The sequence below is a fragment of the Dermochelys coriacea genome, chromosome 1, assembly GCF_009764565.3.
Source record: "Dermochelys coriacea isolate rDerCor1 chromosome 1, rDerCor1.pri.v4, whole genome shotgun sequence".
In the NCBI taxonomy this organism is placed as follows: domain Eukaryota; kingdom Metazoa; phylum Chordata; order Testudines; family Dermochelyidae; genus Dermochelys; species Dermochelys coriacea.
In genome coordinates this window covers 328,642,841-328,659,253 of record NC_050068.2, presented here as the reverse complement: position 1 = coordinate 328,659,253, position 16,413 = coordinate 328,642,841, and the positions used below count along the sequence as shown (strand labels likewise).

The 16,413-nt window shown below is 36.8% G+C and overlaps 1 protein-coding gene across 2 annotated transcripts in view; it reads right to left on the bottom strand.

Annotated features, from left to right (window-relative positions):
- The window catches only part of RELN (reelin), a 455,243-nt gene that overhangs the window by 140,370 nt on the left and 298,460 nt on the right, over positions 1-16,413 (bottom strand). For both annotated transcript variants that reach the window (XM_038377914.2, XM_038377905.2), the window contains exons 17-21: positions 14,328-14,394; positions 13,131-13,364; positions 12,350-12,511; positions 6,710-6,946; positions 1,060-1,252 (exon numbers count right to left, since the gene is read on the bottom strand). In XM_038377914.2, the coding sequence (XP_038233842.1) occupies positions 1,060-1,252; positions 6,710-6,946; positions 12,350-12,511; positions 13,131-13,364; positions 14,328-14,394 (893 nt within the window). The remainder of the gene's footprint in view (positions 1-1,059; positions 1,253-6,709; positions 6,947-12,349; positions 12,512-13,130; positions 13,365-14,327; positions 14,395-16,413) is intronic.

The following is a 16,413-nucleotide window of genomic DNA, read 5'->3' as shown; positions in this document are numbered from 1 at the left end:
CAAATAACCTCCACTCTTATCCTTTCATCATGTTAACACTTGGTGATGTGGGAAAAATAATTCAGCTGCAGGCTTTTCCTCTGAACTCAACTCAATTAAGATAGTACAAGGACATTGAAAACTAAAGGGAATTGATCTCTCCTTAAAGACAAGGACAAACTCCAAACACCTGCCAGTAGGATCTATTTGTAGAGACTATTACGGTACTTTCCAAGTAGAAGTGACACGAACACCATTTAAGTACAGTATGTATTGCTTTGCTATGAATACTATTTCAATCAATGAAACATTACTGAAGGGAGAATAATGCACTGTTTAAACCTTAGGCTACTGCCATTTATCTAGTCTGCCCCCAAAATAAAGTATCAAGACACAATATGACACAGAAAAACTTTTATATTACTCATGAAAAGTGCTGGACTGGAGTCCTGGACACTGAAATCCTCCCTGCATGTCAACAGGATTGGTACTGCACAGTACATGCTTCTCTAAAACTCCCTTAAACCTGCCATCTAGGGAGCTCAAGGATAAGATGTTAGTTTACTTTCTTGGCTAGTCAGAGTTTGGTCTCTCTGTTGACATGGACAACAAGGATGCAAATTAAGGACCAATGCAATAATCACACTTTTGTTACAGGAAAAGGATTGAGACATTAATTCACATAGGCAAATAACAAGCCAGAGATGGTGCTCACTGTGGGTCACTATTACCCTGGGCTTGATTTGAACCAGTGACTTGAGGTAAGAGGCTTCATATATCTTTACTAGTCCCCAGAAGGGATGTACTTTGTGTCTACAGAATGACTGAGCATGATGGCAGAAAGAATTTATGCAAAACCACATTCCGGCAAATAGCAGTTATATCTTACTACAATAGTAGCATGAGAAAGGTGGGACCCACCTATGCTGTAGCGGTCATAAGCATTCCCATTTTTTTCCTCTATAAATTAATCCCTTTCTTCCCCAATTTTATATTTCAGACTTCCAGACAATGTTCTTGCAAATGTTATGAAAAGCAGGATGTCGCTAAACACAAAAGTTACTAGCCAATCTGCCTTACCTCCTGAACAAGGTGCCAAGTCAGGCCGTGGTTGGTGGAGTATTCCAATTTCACCTGGTTGTCCATGTGAGGAGTAAACTGCTGGCCACAGCCCATCACCAAGTTGAACTGTATCATATATGAAGCTCCAATTTGCATGGACTGTGTTTCCACATAACGCATGCTAGAGGTTAATTTAGAATCTCCTGTAAAACTGAGAGATAAGGTAGAGAATCAGAATTCGTTTCTGAAATAGCTCAAAAGGTAACATTCTGAAAGATTATGGTATTAACTACAGCTTTACATCCGCAAACCTTTCATTCTGCAGACTACCACATAAGAAAGAGACCCAGGCATGGTCTTCACAGACCACTAGTAGACCCCAGACCCCAGTTTGAGAACCACTGAACTATAAGTTATTTTGATATTTTCTGTGTTACAGTAGTGTCTGGGAACCCTAATCAAGTTTCAGGTATGCTACAGATAAGCAACAAAGAGGAAAGTCTCTGCTTCAGAGTGCTCACAATGTAGGTAAAGTTGTAATTTCAGATGAATACTGAACAATGAAGATAACAAAACATGAATTTAGTTAAAATGTCTTTCTTACATATATTACTAGTTAGTAAATTTGAATACCATCACCTTGTGACAAAAGCACAGTTCCTTTCTCCACTATACATTCCAGAACTAATATCCACAATGCATATTTGTATTGCATATCCTGCATTTATTCTGAGTGAATTACTGGAGAGTTATATGTATATATAGTTTGGCAAAATTTGAGATCAGTAAAGCAAAGTCACAATAGTTCAATTGAACAAAATAAAGACATTGAAAGTAGTAAGACTGAATAAGTGTCTGAAGATCCCCTATCCATGTTAGTTGAGAAATCGTCCTTCCTGAAACTGATGGGTGTATGCACCCCATTCCTGGAATTTAAAATGAAAGCCTTTCCCCCCAACCCAAGTGTGAAACTTGACTGTGTGAACTGCCGCAGGATTCATTATTAAATCCTTTAAGTTGATCTCTGATCTCAGAGAAAACTTCACCTCTTCGTTAATGCTTGTACATAGACCAGAAAAAATTCTTACAAGAGAATCTTGGTTTATCTAACTTGCAGGTCATTACTAAAAAGAAAATTCCAAAAGAAGTGTCCTACAGGAAAGGAGGATTGTCTGTGTCTATGATTGTCCAAGCAAAGCTTTTTCTTCACTTGGAGGAAGTTGCAATATGGACACGTGGAGTCCTTTATCACCCACAAATTGCCTACAGCTAAACAACAGTAGCATTAAAGATATGATCTCTACCTCCTTTCCCACTACTTTTCCCTACGATTCTCCAGTGAACCTGTTTCCAGCTGGACTCTACTGCTAGTATATTTAATGCATTCTTTGTGTGGGGAAACATGCAGTTGGAATACATTAAGATGTTATAGAAAGATAGACTAATGTACCTGGTACAAAAATAAATAGAAAGAGACTTACATGAAGTGTATTTAAAAACACTGTTTTATAAATATTAGTTGTGAACTGATTTCTAGTTATGTATTTCAGAGTAGCAGCCGTGTTAGTCTGTATTCGCAAAAAGAAAAGGAGTACTTGTGGCACCTTAGAGACTAACAAATTTATTAGAGCATAAGCTTTCGTGAGCTACAGCTCACTTCATCGGATGCATTTGGTGGAAAAAACAGAGGAGAGATTTATATACACACACACAGAGAACATGAAACAATGGGTTTATCATACACACTGTAAGGAGAGTGATCACTTAAGATAAGCCATCACCAACAGCAGGGGGGGGGAAGAGGAAAACCTTTCATGGTGACAAGCAGGTAGGCTAATTCCAGCAGTTAACAAGAATATCAGAGGAACAGTGGGGGGGGGGTGGGGTGGGAGGGAGAAATACCATGGGGAAATAGTTTTACTTTGTGTAATGACTCATCCATTCCCAGTCTCTATTCAAGCCTAAGTTAATTGTATCCAGTTTGCAAATTAATTCCAATTCAGCAGTCTCTCGTTGGAGTCTGTTTTTGAAGCTTTTTTGTTGAAGTATAGCCACTCTTAGGTCTGTGATCGAGTGACCAGAGAGATTGAAGTGTTCTCCAACTGGTTTTTGAATGTTATAATTCTTGACGTCTGATTTGTGTCCATTCATTCTTTTACGTAGAGACTGTCCAGTTTGGCCAATGTACATGGCAGAGGGCTTATCTTAAGTGATCACTCTCCTTACAGTGTGTATGATAAACCCATTGTTTCATGTTCTCTGTGTGTGTGTATATAAATCTCTCCTCTGTTTTTTCCACCAAATGCATCCGATGAAGTGAGCTGTAGCTCACGAAAGCTTATGCTCTAATAAATTTGTTAGTCTCTAAGGTGCCACAAGTACTCCTTTTCTAGTTATGTATATAATTACAGATGAGCAGGCAGAGAAAAAGCCAATACCGGCATGTTCCCTCAAAATAATCATTCTACCTGCAAGCACTCTGAACTAATTGGTACTTCTGGGAATTATATCACAATGAATGTCAGCCAATCGTCTTTGTAAATTGTGATAGGATTTGCAGATTTATTACACTTTCAAGGCCAGTACTTCCAGGAATAATAGAAAGCCACATGGATATAACTGAGTGATAAGGCTAAAGTGACCTAGAATATTAACATAACAGCCAAACTCCAAACTCTCATATTGGGCCCAATCTTGCTCCAACTGAAGAAAACAGAAGTGTTAGCATTTTACATCCCCTTGTGTCTGATACACATAGATAATCCCTAACTATATCATCATATTATATTTTAATTATATTTAACTGATGCTTAAAATAAAAGGAATAGTCTCCAATGAAATATAAGCAAAATCTCAATCGTGTGTAATGCACTCACATTGTAACGATTTGTCCAGTCAGTTTTACTCCTTACTGACTGTGAATCTGGCCCATTATGAACAATCTCCCTCCCAGCACAGCACAGCCATTTACTCTCCCTTATGGGCTAAATCATAGTTTCATGATCTGTCCCAATGTGATTTATCATATGCAGCTAGTTTAATTTACACCTATGGGAGTATCCCAAAGAAAAGACTTTAAGTTAAGTTTGATAACTACCTCCATTTAAACAAACAGAGGTGAATGAATATTACAGTTCATATTATGCTCCCACTATAATAAAAAATATGGGCTTAATCATGCCTGTATATGACCATTCTGCAAAAAAGAAGCGTGCAACTTATTTGTTTTTGAAAGTGAAACTTTCTCCACACAGTGTTTTCCTGGATCCCTTCCGTATGTTGAATCTACTTACTATTATAAAGTATATGACTCAGATGTCAAACAGATTATAAACAGCAAATTTAGATTGTTTGTTATATATAATCACAAAAAACCTCAAATAATAAAAGCAAATATTCCTAAAATAAAATTGGGGATTATTGGGGAAACTTTCCCAAAACTGTAAGCAGAAATAGTTCCAGATTTACAGATTCCGAGCCAGAAATGAAAGCCTCACAGACAATTAGAGGCAATCTTCTCTACACTGAAAATATGCTTTAGGATGACATGCTGTAAAATGATTTATTTCATATTGACTATAGTTGTTCTAATAAAAAGCAATTGTCAGAGTATTCTCAGGAGAACACTCTCAGTGCTACAGCAACCCATGCTCTTGGAAAGTCATGAGTTAGAAAATGAGAAGTAAATGGACTCTCAGCTGGGAAAAGCCCACAATAATTAATTTAATTACCAGCCATTTGTACAGACTTGTTATAAGTTTAAAAATTTCCCTCGAGAGAAACAAGGTCAGTGGAGGGCATAGTTCATATCTTACAATGAGCCTGAAGAATACTTATCCAGCAACAAAACGTTGGTATTCCAAAAGCTTTATTTATTTATTTGGTACAAGAAAAGATCAATATTTTTACCACTACAGAAAACTCCTGACATAGCTGTAAATAAGACACTGAATTCAGTACTGCAATTTTAAAATTTTGATGTGGTCTTAGAGGAAAATAAAGCAGAACTTTTGCTTTCCCATCTAATCTTGAAAAACCACATATGTTACATATGTCTAATGATAAGAGAGGGAGAACAATGTCATTAGAGGGCTTTCATGCTAACTCTTTGATTAACAACATGCAAACAATTTGAGTCCTGCCATGTTGTTCCATTTTAATGAGCAATGAATACCTTCCTCACCCTTATTAAGTAGTTAAAGCTGCTTCTACAGTCTCATTATCAGTGCCAGAGCACATTGTGTGTTGTTCCCACAGCCAAGTCAACTCCTTATAGTTTGAGAGTTGATCAGAAAGTCAAATCAGATTGCTCAAATGTACTTGTTAAAAAAACTCCTACGGTGCTGTTCTAGGTGTCCTTGGGGATTCTACAATTATTTATATTTCCTTGAGGGTTCTTATAATTACTATGATTGCACTTTTGCAAAGTAAATGTATCTATACCAATTAAAGTAGGTTAAAAACGTTGCTCAGACTCAGATGAAACTATGTTGCTTGGGGTTTAATCAAAGCATAGAAATTAAACTACTGTTATCTTACATTAACCTCTGTATTATATTAAGATACTCCACAACTTTATTTGAACAGATATTAATGATTTACAAAAAGAACGTTGTTTAGTATTGCACAAAAATATGTATTATGAAATTAAATTTGAAAGAGTTTAAAAAACTGTTCAGTAAAATAAAATGATTCTATTCAAGTCACATTGCTATTAATTAGACTTGTTTCACTGGTATGTCTAGGCAATACCATACCAGCAAAGATGACAAGATCCTACCAAGCTACTGGATCTGAAAATTACTCAAAGGTGGAAACAACAGCTCAAAAGTAAACTTTAAACTCTTTCATGCCTTTCCCTCTGCCTTAATCCCTTCCCTGAGCTTGTCTGAAAGGCTGCTACAGTACCTTCTGCTCATTCAAATCCCTCCCTAAGATTAAATTCTGCAATGGTGACTACAAGAAAATTAACCAGCTGATAATGTCTGGATAGTAAAGGAATGAGTGGGAATCAGTTTATAAAAATCCATATACTGTTTCTCCTTCCCTGCTCTTCATGTGTTTCTGGGCATACCACGTTAAAAAATTCTGGGGGCACCCTTGGCAAGAAAGCATGTAGGGCTAGCCCTGACTGCAATTCTTATACCAATACTGAGCACAGTATAGACACCTAGATAAACAGTAATGCCAGCAAAATTACTTGCAACATTGCAGACCTTTTTCCTGTTCCAGAGAATAATTGTAATGTCCATGCAAACAAATGTAGAAATATAATTATTTGTCCTTTACTGGTTATTCTGTATTATGGAGTTAAAGTGATAACAACAGAAGTTTTCAGATGCATTTATATTATCATTTGTAGTTATTTGGGGGTCAACTTTCAACATACTGCGCAGGAAGTGTATTGTATGTGCATAGTTCTCATCAAATGTAAATCTCTGTGTAATGCAGTGTAAAATTTACTCCTTATTATGAAAAGGTCATTGATTCTATTGTTGTTAGTGGTGTGTACATGGGGGATAATTACAATGAATAGTTACCAGAAAGATTAATACACAGAAATTAATTAGCTCTTACTAGTACAAGGAAAACAATCACTTTGCATATTATTCACTTATTATATTAAAATTAACTACTTAAATACAACACAAATGATCTACGTTCTCACCAAAGGGTCCAATCATGGCCACAGCATGGTTGAACATTTCCCAAGTAGAATCCCAGAGACTGAGTGACTTCTACTAGATTGGTGAAGTCTAGACTAATGCTATTGAAAAGCACTGAGGTCATGATGATCTCATCGATAGCCCAAACATCTTCTCCCTGAGAAGAATGATACGGTTGCCACCATCTGAACTGAATACCAAATTGTCTTGCATCTTCTGGTAGCTCCACAGAAATTATTCTGAAAAACAAATCCAAGTTCTTATTCACACTGTCATTACACATAATAGTTTTGTGGGAATCCAAAATGGTTCATTTTTATTTTAAAGTACGCACCGAATCTAAAAATTATGGGTTAAATTCAGCCTGAGGTCTACACTGGTTTCTACTGCTGTAGATGGACTCAAAGGCAGAAAAAGTCAGGGGCAGGGAATTGGAGTTGGAAAAACAGCCAAAACATCTACGCTGCCATGGGACCTTGGACCTGCAAGAGACCCACACATCCCTAACACTGGATGTAGCAGGTGCAGCTAAGGAGGCCAAAGATTCCATTGATTCAGCACAGCCCCACAGTAGCTTCTGCCATGCTGCTACTAAGGAGCTCCAGGCAGATTTTAAAGCTTCCCTTCCATGTGATGTGAGAAACCTGGAGGAAGGGCAAGTGAACACAACAGCTCTTGTTTCCCTAGAACTGAGATTTGAGCTACAACACAATGGCCCTTATTGGTACAGGGAAGGGCGATATATATCTCCCACCATCAGCTTCAATGACTCAATCCCTATGTATTTTGTTTTGATCTGATAAGACACATGTGGTTTGTGCGCTCTACTCTGTAGCGTAGGAATACTTTTAATTTCAAATTTATTTTCATTGCCGCATATAATGAAGTTGTGCATTCACTTAGAAGAACTGACCCTAGCAAATTCTCAGCTCGAGGACCAATCAAGATTAATCTTGTTGGGAAGAGAGATTATGTGTAGTCTTGTGTGGCATACACATTTCTTTTATTGCTGTGTAGAAATTTTATCATAGGCCAGTCCCATGAGCTTACTGTGCTGTGCAAGGTCACTTGATTTGTCATTGCAGCTATGACAACAAACCTGTACTTGACAAACTGTGAAGAAAATTAAGAATAATATCTAATTTCCAGGAGCAATTATTGTATATAGCAGCAGGAAAGATACATTAATTTGCACGGCAATGACACCTTCTTGAACGTTCCATAAATCATTAATACCATGCTGCCCACGTACAACATACAAGGTGAGATGTGAAGCAGAATGGCAAAATGGACATTTGTCTCCATCAGTGTACAATTAATTGCTGGCAAATGGGTTTTCAGTACATTTATACTGAGGCTCATGTGCTTTCTTTTTTTTAAAGAGGAAATTTAAATACAATACAAGCCAGAAAAAGTGGAAACATCATTTTATACTCTTAGCACTAACTTTTTTCCAGATTTTATGATTATTCAAGGTTTGTGGTATAATCTTTCGTTCTCTGAGATATGTGAAGTTGTCTTGTACCTTTAGATATCTTTGCACAAAACCACACAGTTAAAACCACTTGCTAAATTGTTTTTGTGAAGCCTAATTTATGCATTAAAACAGCGGTGCAATGTCATGTTTATTTTAAAGAAATAACATGTTAATTGATTAGCAGGAAAAATCAAATGGTGTGACTAAACAAGTGACTTTTGGGAAGAACTGGGAAATAAATGTAGACCACAGAGTCAGGATAAACACTTGCAAGAAAAGCTCTATTGAGGTTCTAGGCTCAAGAGATGGCATCCAGAATCAGCAAGCACAAACAGTTTGTCAAAGAGGTATACTGAAAAAATAGCTCAGTTATAAACATGGATGGATATCTAAATAAGACAGCAACATCAACTGGGTTGCTATTACTTAGTGGTCAAGTGATGCTGTAGGATCTTCTCAAAGGCTGATTGAACAGGTTCTGTGTATGTTCTTTTATAATGGGACATAGGAAGATGAAACAGTGTTCTCGGGCTTTACGAGCACCAGTGGAACTACTCCACAGCTACTACTCAGGGTTGTGATAGTGTCTATGGACACTGCATTCCCTCTGAGAGAAGAATTTTTTGCTGGGGATCTGTGTAGTGGATTTAAGGATCTAGCCACTTCATAGCACTTGAACATGCAGGAAGAATGAAATCTCTCTATGTGGCCTCTTTGCTAGGACTTGCTCTAATCCCTTACAATAGAACCATGCCAGTTCTGCCGCTTCAATGGCTGAGATAGTATCCTATTCCAAGCCCCTGTTTTCAGTTTGTAACTTCCTAAATAAGGGAGGAGAGGCATTAAATGGGTCATACTAAACAAGGAATTAACTTCAGCTCACCTTCCTCTCCTTGGTTTCAAACCAAAGATACATTTTTGAGAAAGTTTGTGAAAAATCTATTCAATCATTTTAAAGTTAGGGGTTCAGAAAATTCAGATTTTCTACTTTAAAAACAACGTTCAACCTAAGCAATTATCCCCATTTTACAAATGAGGAAACTGAGGCATAAAGAGATTAAGTGACTTGCCCAAGGTCACACAGGAAGTCTGTGGCATGAATAAGACCCAGATCTCCTAACTCTCATGTACGTTAACCACAAAACCAGCCCTTTCCCCACCAAAGAAATCCTTGTCCACAAGGAGTATCAAACCTACAAACTTCAGGGTAGAGTTTTCAAGGCACAGATGGTAGTTAGGGGCTGAACTTCCACTGAAAGCTGAAAGAGCTGTTGAACATGATACTTTGTTTCTCACAAGCCAATTAAAATGAAGTAAGCTGAGGAGAGATCACACTCATGGACCATTAAAGAATACTCTGCTCAGCACACAACATGAAGCACTGAGCAGCTGCTGGCATGAAGTAGGACTTTCTTAGAACCCTGGACACATTTCTGTTTTATTGGCTGACTCCGATGCCTGCTATTTAATTCCTTTTGCATCTCTTAAACTCACATAAATAGTTGCTATTCCTAGCTGGCAGTAGCAGTAACTGAAAATCCTAAAAGTAGTAACTACACTCATCACTAATATATTGATGATAATGGAAAACTTAACTAATTACTTGCTCAAATAAATTTGTTAGTCTCTAAGGTGCCACAAGTATTCCTTTTCTTTTTGCCTGTTAAAATAAACTAATCATCCCCTGATAGGGGGCAAATAGAACATTGAAGATTGAAAGGCTATGGAGTGCATATGTTAACATGCAGAAGCCAAGTGTATTTACATTTACAACAGCTTCTCTTGTTTGACTTTGATTTGCAAGAGATAGATAAAAAAGGAGGGGAATTCTTGCTGATGACTTTTTCACTGCAGAGAAGAAAAGTGTTCTTAGTACCATTACCACATACCATCAGATTTTTTTAAAACTAGCTGAGAGACCTTTGCTCTGATCTCATTCTTTCAAGCTATGCACATACCTAATATTGAAAAACCACCGCTGTTCTTCTTAGAAGAAAAATGTTGCTGTCAAATAGCAGTAGATTACATGCATTTTCCAGCAGAACATTAAATATGTAATTTTTTCATATGACTGAATATTAATTAAATTTCTGGATACAGATTGACTGCCAAACTTTACAGCAGTCCATCTGTTACCCAAAGGTAGATATTTTTAGACAACTTAACATACAGAGGTGAAGCTTTTTTCATGTTCTTAATCATAATAATTGTCAGTATTACCTTCAGGTTTGCATATCTGTTCATTTGTTCCATCTTCCCATAAATAGTAAATACTTGGGAAAACCTTTATAACATGCATGTTTCGATCATATATTGGGTATATGTTGAGCTTAGTCCTTAGTGCCGCTAGAACAACAGAAACTAAACTGCTTGTACTGATGATCAAATAGAAAAGAGGTTGACAGCACCAATGTAAATTACTACATTTATATACGAAACTTTATTAAAATCAGTTACTGGGATGTGCATTTCCCTTTTTATTGTAAAAAATTAATAACACTGTATATTAAAAACCTTGAGGAAATATAAATCCTACAGTTGTAATTTTGGATCTAAAAATTAGAAACAGCACCATATCAAATATATGTGTGACCATAATAAAGGAAGCAAAAGAAAATTTTAAAGGAGAATTATTAGTATTAGAGTTTATACAATCACTCTCTAGGAAATATTTAAAACTTTAGAAATTAAAGCCTACATAAAGAAGATCTGATCAAAGACAGTAATTGCCCTCATTTTATGGGGTATACTATGTATTACTCCAAATAAATATTTTTAATGTTACAGAATTATTTCCATTGTAATGTTCTTAATCATCTTTTCTATTGTCTAGTTATTACATTAGTGGGAAGAGTGAATCAAATCTTTCCTTGATATACGCTCATCTGTGTTTGATAATGTACATTTTAATTATAATTTAACAATAGTCAGCAACTAGGGAAAAACATATAGATGTGTAAGAACCCAAAGCAGCAATTTTTATTTAGTGCTTAGCTAGGATGCAGGGTGGAAAGGCACAAAAGTTCCTGATTCTGAAAAACACTCAGGCATGTGCTTAAGTGAGTTCAATGGGGCTTTCATGAGCTTAATGTTAAGCTTGTGCTTAAGTGCTTTCCTGAACTGTAGCCAACATAAGTGATTAGTCAATGGCAGCATGGCTGTACAATAAACTGGGCTGAAAAAGAAGAGGCATCTTTCTGTTTGGATGGCTCAGGATTTTCAGGATTTCCCTGAAGAACTTGAGACATCCTCATGGGTAAACCATGTCCTCGCATCCTTCTTGGGCCCACAAACTCCTAGCCCAAGCAAATTATATGGTAGGATGTTTGTGGCTTTAATGCTGTCCATATTTTATCTTAACTTTTCCCTTCCCGTTACTGTTTCCATGGGAGGGGATAGGGTTGGTTCAAGCAAATCTGAGGTCTTCTTTGAGGCCATTATTCCCCTCCTCTAATCTGCTGCAAGGCCAGAGATTCACCGTGAAACTTTCTTCCTACTCTTCCACAACTGCTCCAATTTGTTCTGCCATGTAAGCTGGAGGGTTATTCCTAACTATCTATTTTTATATGAATGGGCAAAAAAGGAATGTGTTCAGAATTGGTGCATATGTTTGTGGAGGGAGATGAAGGCACAGAATGCTCAGTTAGCAAGGAGTAACCCACATTTCAAACCATACCTAGACCTCCTGCAGGTTTGGCACCACAGTTTGAATTTGTCCAAGGAGGGGATGATATAGACTTTAATATTTGTTGTGTTAACAACAGAAAAGTGGCAATGGCTGATTGTATGAAGGAAAAATCTCTGACGCTCATCTGCTCCTCATTTTTCCTTAGCTCAGCTTTCCAATATACTGGAAACAACTTCAGTTCTGTTTGGGATAAGAATCTTGAGCTAAACTGAATGCTGGTGTAAGCAGATGCAACACATTGAAGCCAACTTGCTTACGCTAAGGCTGAATTTCCTTGCCAACGTCCAAGACTCAGGTACATATTGTGCTCAGAATACTCTGATTTTCCATAACACAATAAATTGGTCAGTATAGAGTGTATAAATTAGTTTCCCTACTTCTCAGTACAAATGTATTTATACTCTATACTGCCGCAAATTACTGCTCACAATATTAGCTGTCTTTAGATATCACTTTTCATAATTATAATCCATATACCTTGGCTCATGATAGTTGAGATAAGAATAATGTTCCAGTAGTTTCCATGTAATCCCATTGTCATATGAATAGTGTAGTAACACTCCTTCTCCTGGCTGATCAGGTGCTTTACATGTACTCAGCACAGACTTGCTTCCCAAGCGCAGAGTGAACTGGAGGAACCTAGATCAGAATTACACAAATATTGGTAGGGTACCATTTATATAGCTAATCAACAAACCTAATCAACCTAATTTTCCTAATCAACATTTTCTGATCTTAAAAATTGAGACCAATTTTGAGAAACAGCAGTTATGAGTTGTTTGTAGCTGAAATGGTTTTTACAATCAAGTAATGCAATGTGGCATATATATTTTTAAAATGCCAATCATTACAGCATTTAATTATTTATTAGGCACTGGAGGGGAGGAGGAGATACTGAATGGATCTAATCAGCTGCCACAAGCTGTCAAATAAATACAACCTTATACATAATTAATTAGCACTTGGCTCTGACATTCAGTTTTGATATTAACATTTCATATTTTCTAGCCTGGCTATACAATCACTGCCCCCACATCTGTTTAATACTCATGCTATTTACAAAACAGAGGAAATGAAAGGACTATAGTTTATTCTACACAATCAAAATTAAAATATGAAACAAAATGTTCTATAATTTTGCTCATGTCACAAGAGCGGTTAAACGAAACAAAAAGTGAAGATGAAAGGACCAGTAAATTCTATTACAAATATAGTTTCTAGATTTGTTTATAGCACATTACTATTCTTTCTTATTCACCTGGACTGTGAGCTGTCAAGAAAAGAAGTGATTAGTTGACGTCTTCCATCTTTGTTAAAAACCAATGCCTTGCCACTTGCTAGGACTCCACAGCCAAAGCTGACTTCAGCACCACGGATAGAGTAAAAATTGTGATAGGATGAGAGCCTGGCGCTCCCAAAGCTTTCTGAAATAAACACGGGGAAGGTCTGGGAAGCCATTTCACATGCAGGTCCTGAGTATCCAGGGTCACACCTATAAGAAATATATATTAAAAACATAATTAATCCCAAATAAATGTTTTAAACCTTTTTCTCCCCTGTGGAAGATCAAGATACAGTTTTGCAACCAAACGTTACAGTTGTAAACTTTTAAAACCTTAAAAATAAAGTCCATTGATTCTCTCAAACCTAAAGTGAGAGACTCTTCAAAATAAGTCACACTGTATTCAAAATATTCTTATGGATGATGTATTTGTTTTGGTCAATATTTACCCTTTGGGTCAAAAAAAATTGCTATTCCTCTAAATAGAAGTCAATATCTACCTATTGTAAAATAAAAATACAGAGATAGTCTACTTCTTGTTTGTGGTACTAAGATCCTACTGCACCTGCCACATGTCAAATCATTAGTTTGCTACTATGTAACTGTAACAGATCAAATGTGATTACAGCTAATGCCACACAATACAACAGAACCCAGAAAATATTTAGAACATCATCTTCAAAAGTGGCTAATGATTTTGAGAGCCTTGAGTTTTAGCGAGATACCTTTAAGGAGCCTGACTTTCAAAAATCACTGCCCCTCTGAGCACGAGGCTGTTTTTGGTCTTAATATAAAGATTCTAGTCTGTTAAAAAGTGGCATAGTTTAATGGAAAATGGCAAAGCCACAATTTACCAGTAAAAAAAAAATATAAAAAAGCATCATTGTAATTTCTAGCATGTAATATAGTACATTTCAAAATGAATAGGTGGTCCAAATCTCTCCAGGTTTAATATAAAAGAAAATTATTAGATAAAGTCATTTAGAAATTTACTATTAAACTTACATTGTATTAATAATTTGATGCATTTCAGATGCTATATTATCTGATTTTACATTTAGCCTTTATAGAATTACAAGGGCTGAAATGAAAATAATTTCAATTTTCAGTTTAAAAAGTACACTGAATGACAAAAAGTCAACACATCAACTCCAGTATTATTATAGCCCTTACTTGCAGCCAGTTCTAGTACATTGTCCTCGCCCTGAGCAGAATCTGAGGCAAGATGGCCCAATGTAAACTGCAGAGAAAAGAAATTGGTTAAATTAAAAGGTTATATTATGTGACAAAGAAAGACAACCAACACCTTGTTGAGCATATGGGTCTGATCTTGCAAACAGATATTAGTGTTTCTCTGTAGTACCATTGACAGGAATGGGACTACCTGAAGGAGTAATGATGCCCTTTGTGGTATCTCTTTGCAGGGACTGAGTTAATAAATATTGACTTAGATCAGGGAGACCCATGGATAACCTATTGTACACTGGATGCTGTATATTTGTGTCCGCTCCCAGTTTGAGGTGCTGGAGATGTTTTAATATATCCACCTATTTTGTTTAAAAATGTCTAAAGAGGAGAATAGATGTAGCTGGCTTGTCTGGGCATTTCTTATCCTTCCCCTTCCTCCACCCTATTTTGGGCATGTAGGCCTCCCATTAGTATTGCTGCAAAATTTTGAAGGTTATTCCTTCTCTGACTGAAATTAATGGCAACACTCCTGTAGGACTCAGTGACACTGGGATCTGGCCCCAACTCCTGAGAGGGAAATATTAATATCGTGCATTTTTAGTAAGAGAACTGTATTAATGTTTCATTTGCATTAAAAAAAAGGAAAATCATATGCACTGAATAACCATTCCAGGCACCTGACAACACACTACTATATCTCACCTTTCTTCTGTAAGAGTAGCTTTTCATATTCAGTGATACAATAAAAGGGTAGGAAAGATTAGTTGGGATCATCACAGTGTGGTTTTTATGGGATAATCCAAATGAATACATTTGTTATCTTGGGGGTAAATTTTTGTAAGCCTGAAGTTTGGAAACTAGTAGCATTAACTGGAGCCAGGGACAGTGCAAGTACATAGGGAATATCCCCTTATGCCATACCTCCGTAAATGCACCATAATCCTGAATGGCCACAAAGACTCCCCTGAGCAGATTACCAACTACATAGAGCTGTGGCACTTGTGTAGTGACTTTTGGAATGTTATCAAAACCCACCTGAGACCAAATTGAGACAATCAGTTCCTTCTTTCTTTCTTGAACTTCTGCCCATCGTGGCAGTGTATGAGTTCTTTTCACATAAAACAGACGGCAATAGCGATCTTCGCTGCAGATTTCATGGAGTCTCTCTAGCTTTTCTCCCTTTTTGGATGTAAAAACTCTGCTCTGGATAGTGTTATGTTATCTGCTTGTTTGATTCATTTATTTGGCTTAGCTGTGCTGTGCTGTGAATGTCATGTTATCATGTCAGAAAAGCTTTATCAAAGTTGAAGGTTCGCAACATTTTCTAAAGAGGGTCGAATGCCGGATTTTGTGTGTGACTTAATATATATTTGAAAAGAGGTCTGGAGAGCTAAAAGGTCAGTGTATTGAATCTTTGAAAATCTCTCTCTTCATCCTACATTTTTAACTGGCAAGCTGTGAATGTGGGTGATTTGTTAACATATATGGGTCGGATCCTACTAAGTGCTGAATGTCTTCAATCCCACCCACATCTATTTAAGTTAAGAGCACTCAGCATCTTGGAAGACCAGGTTTTCCAGGCCTGATCCAAAGTCCATTGATGCCAAAGGAAAGACTTCAACAGGTTTTGGATTGGGTACTTAGTGGATAGCTGGCTGATAACTTTACCTGCATGCTACACTGCTCAGTGTCTAAAATCCTTTGACAGAACTACATTTATTGTATAACTATAAATTCAGCATATTTTGTTCAAAAATAATGATAGTTTAATGGATTTACAGTGAAATCCTGACACTGAAATCAACAGGGGTTTTGCCATTGACCTCAAAGGGGTAGGACTACGCCCTTAATAATTTCAATATATTTGTTTTATTCCTGCCTTTACAGAACAGAATAATGCAGAGATTTGAGGGAACATGATGAGAAGCATGTGAAAAATGGGCTTAGACCATTGGCACCATCTGCACTCTTTTTTTATTTCTAGCTCCATAGTATCAAGGGAAAACATTAAGTACCAGTAGAATATTTATACTTAGCATGGTCTTGATACTGTAGTCCTTACACAGGCAAA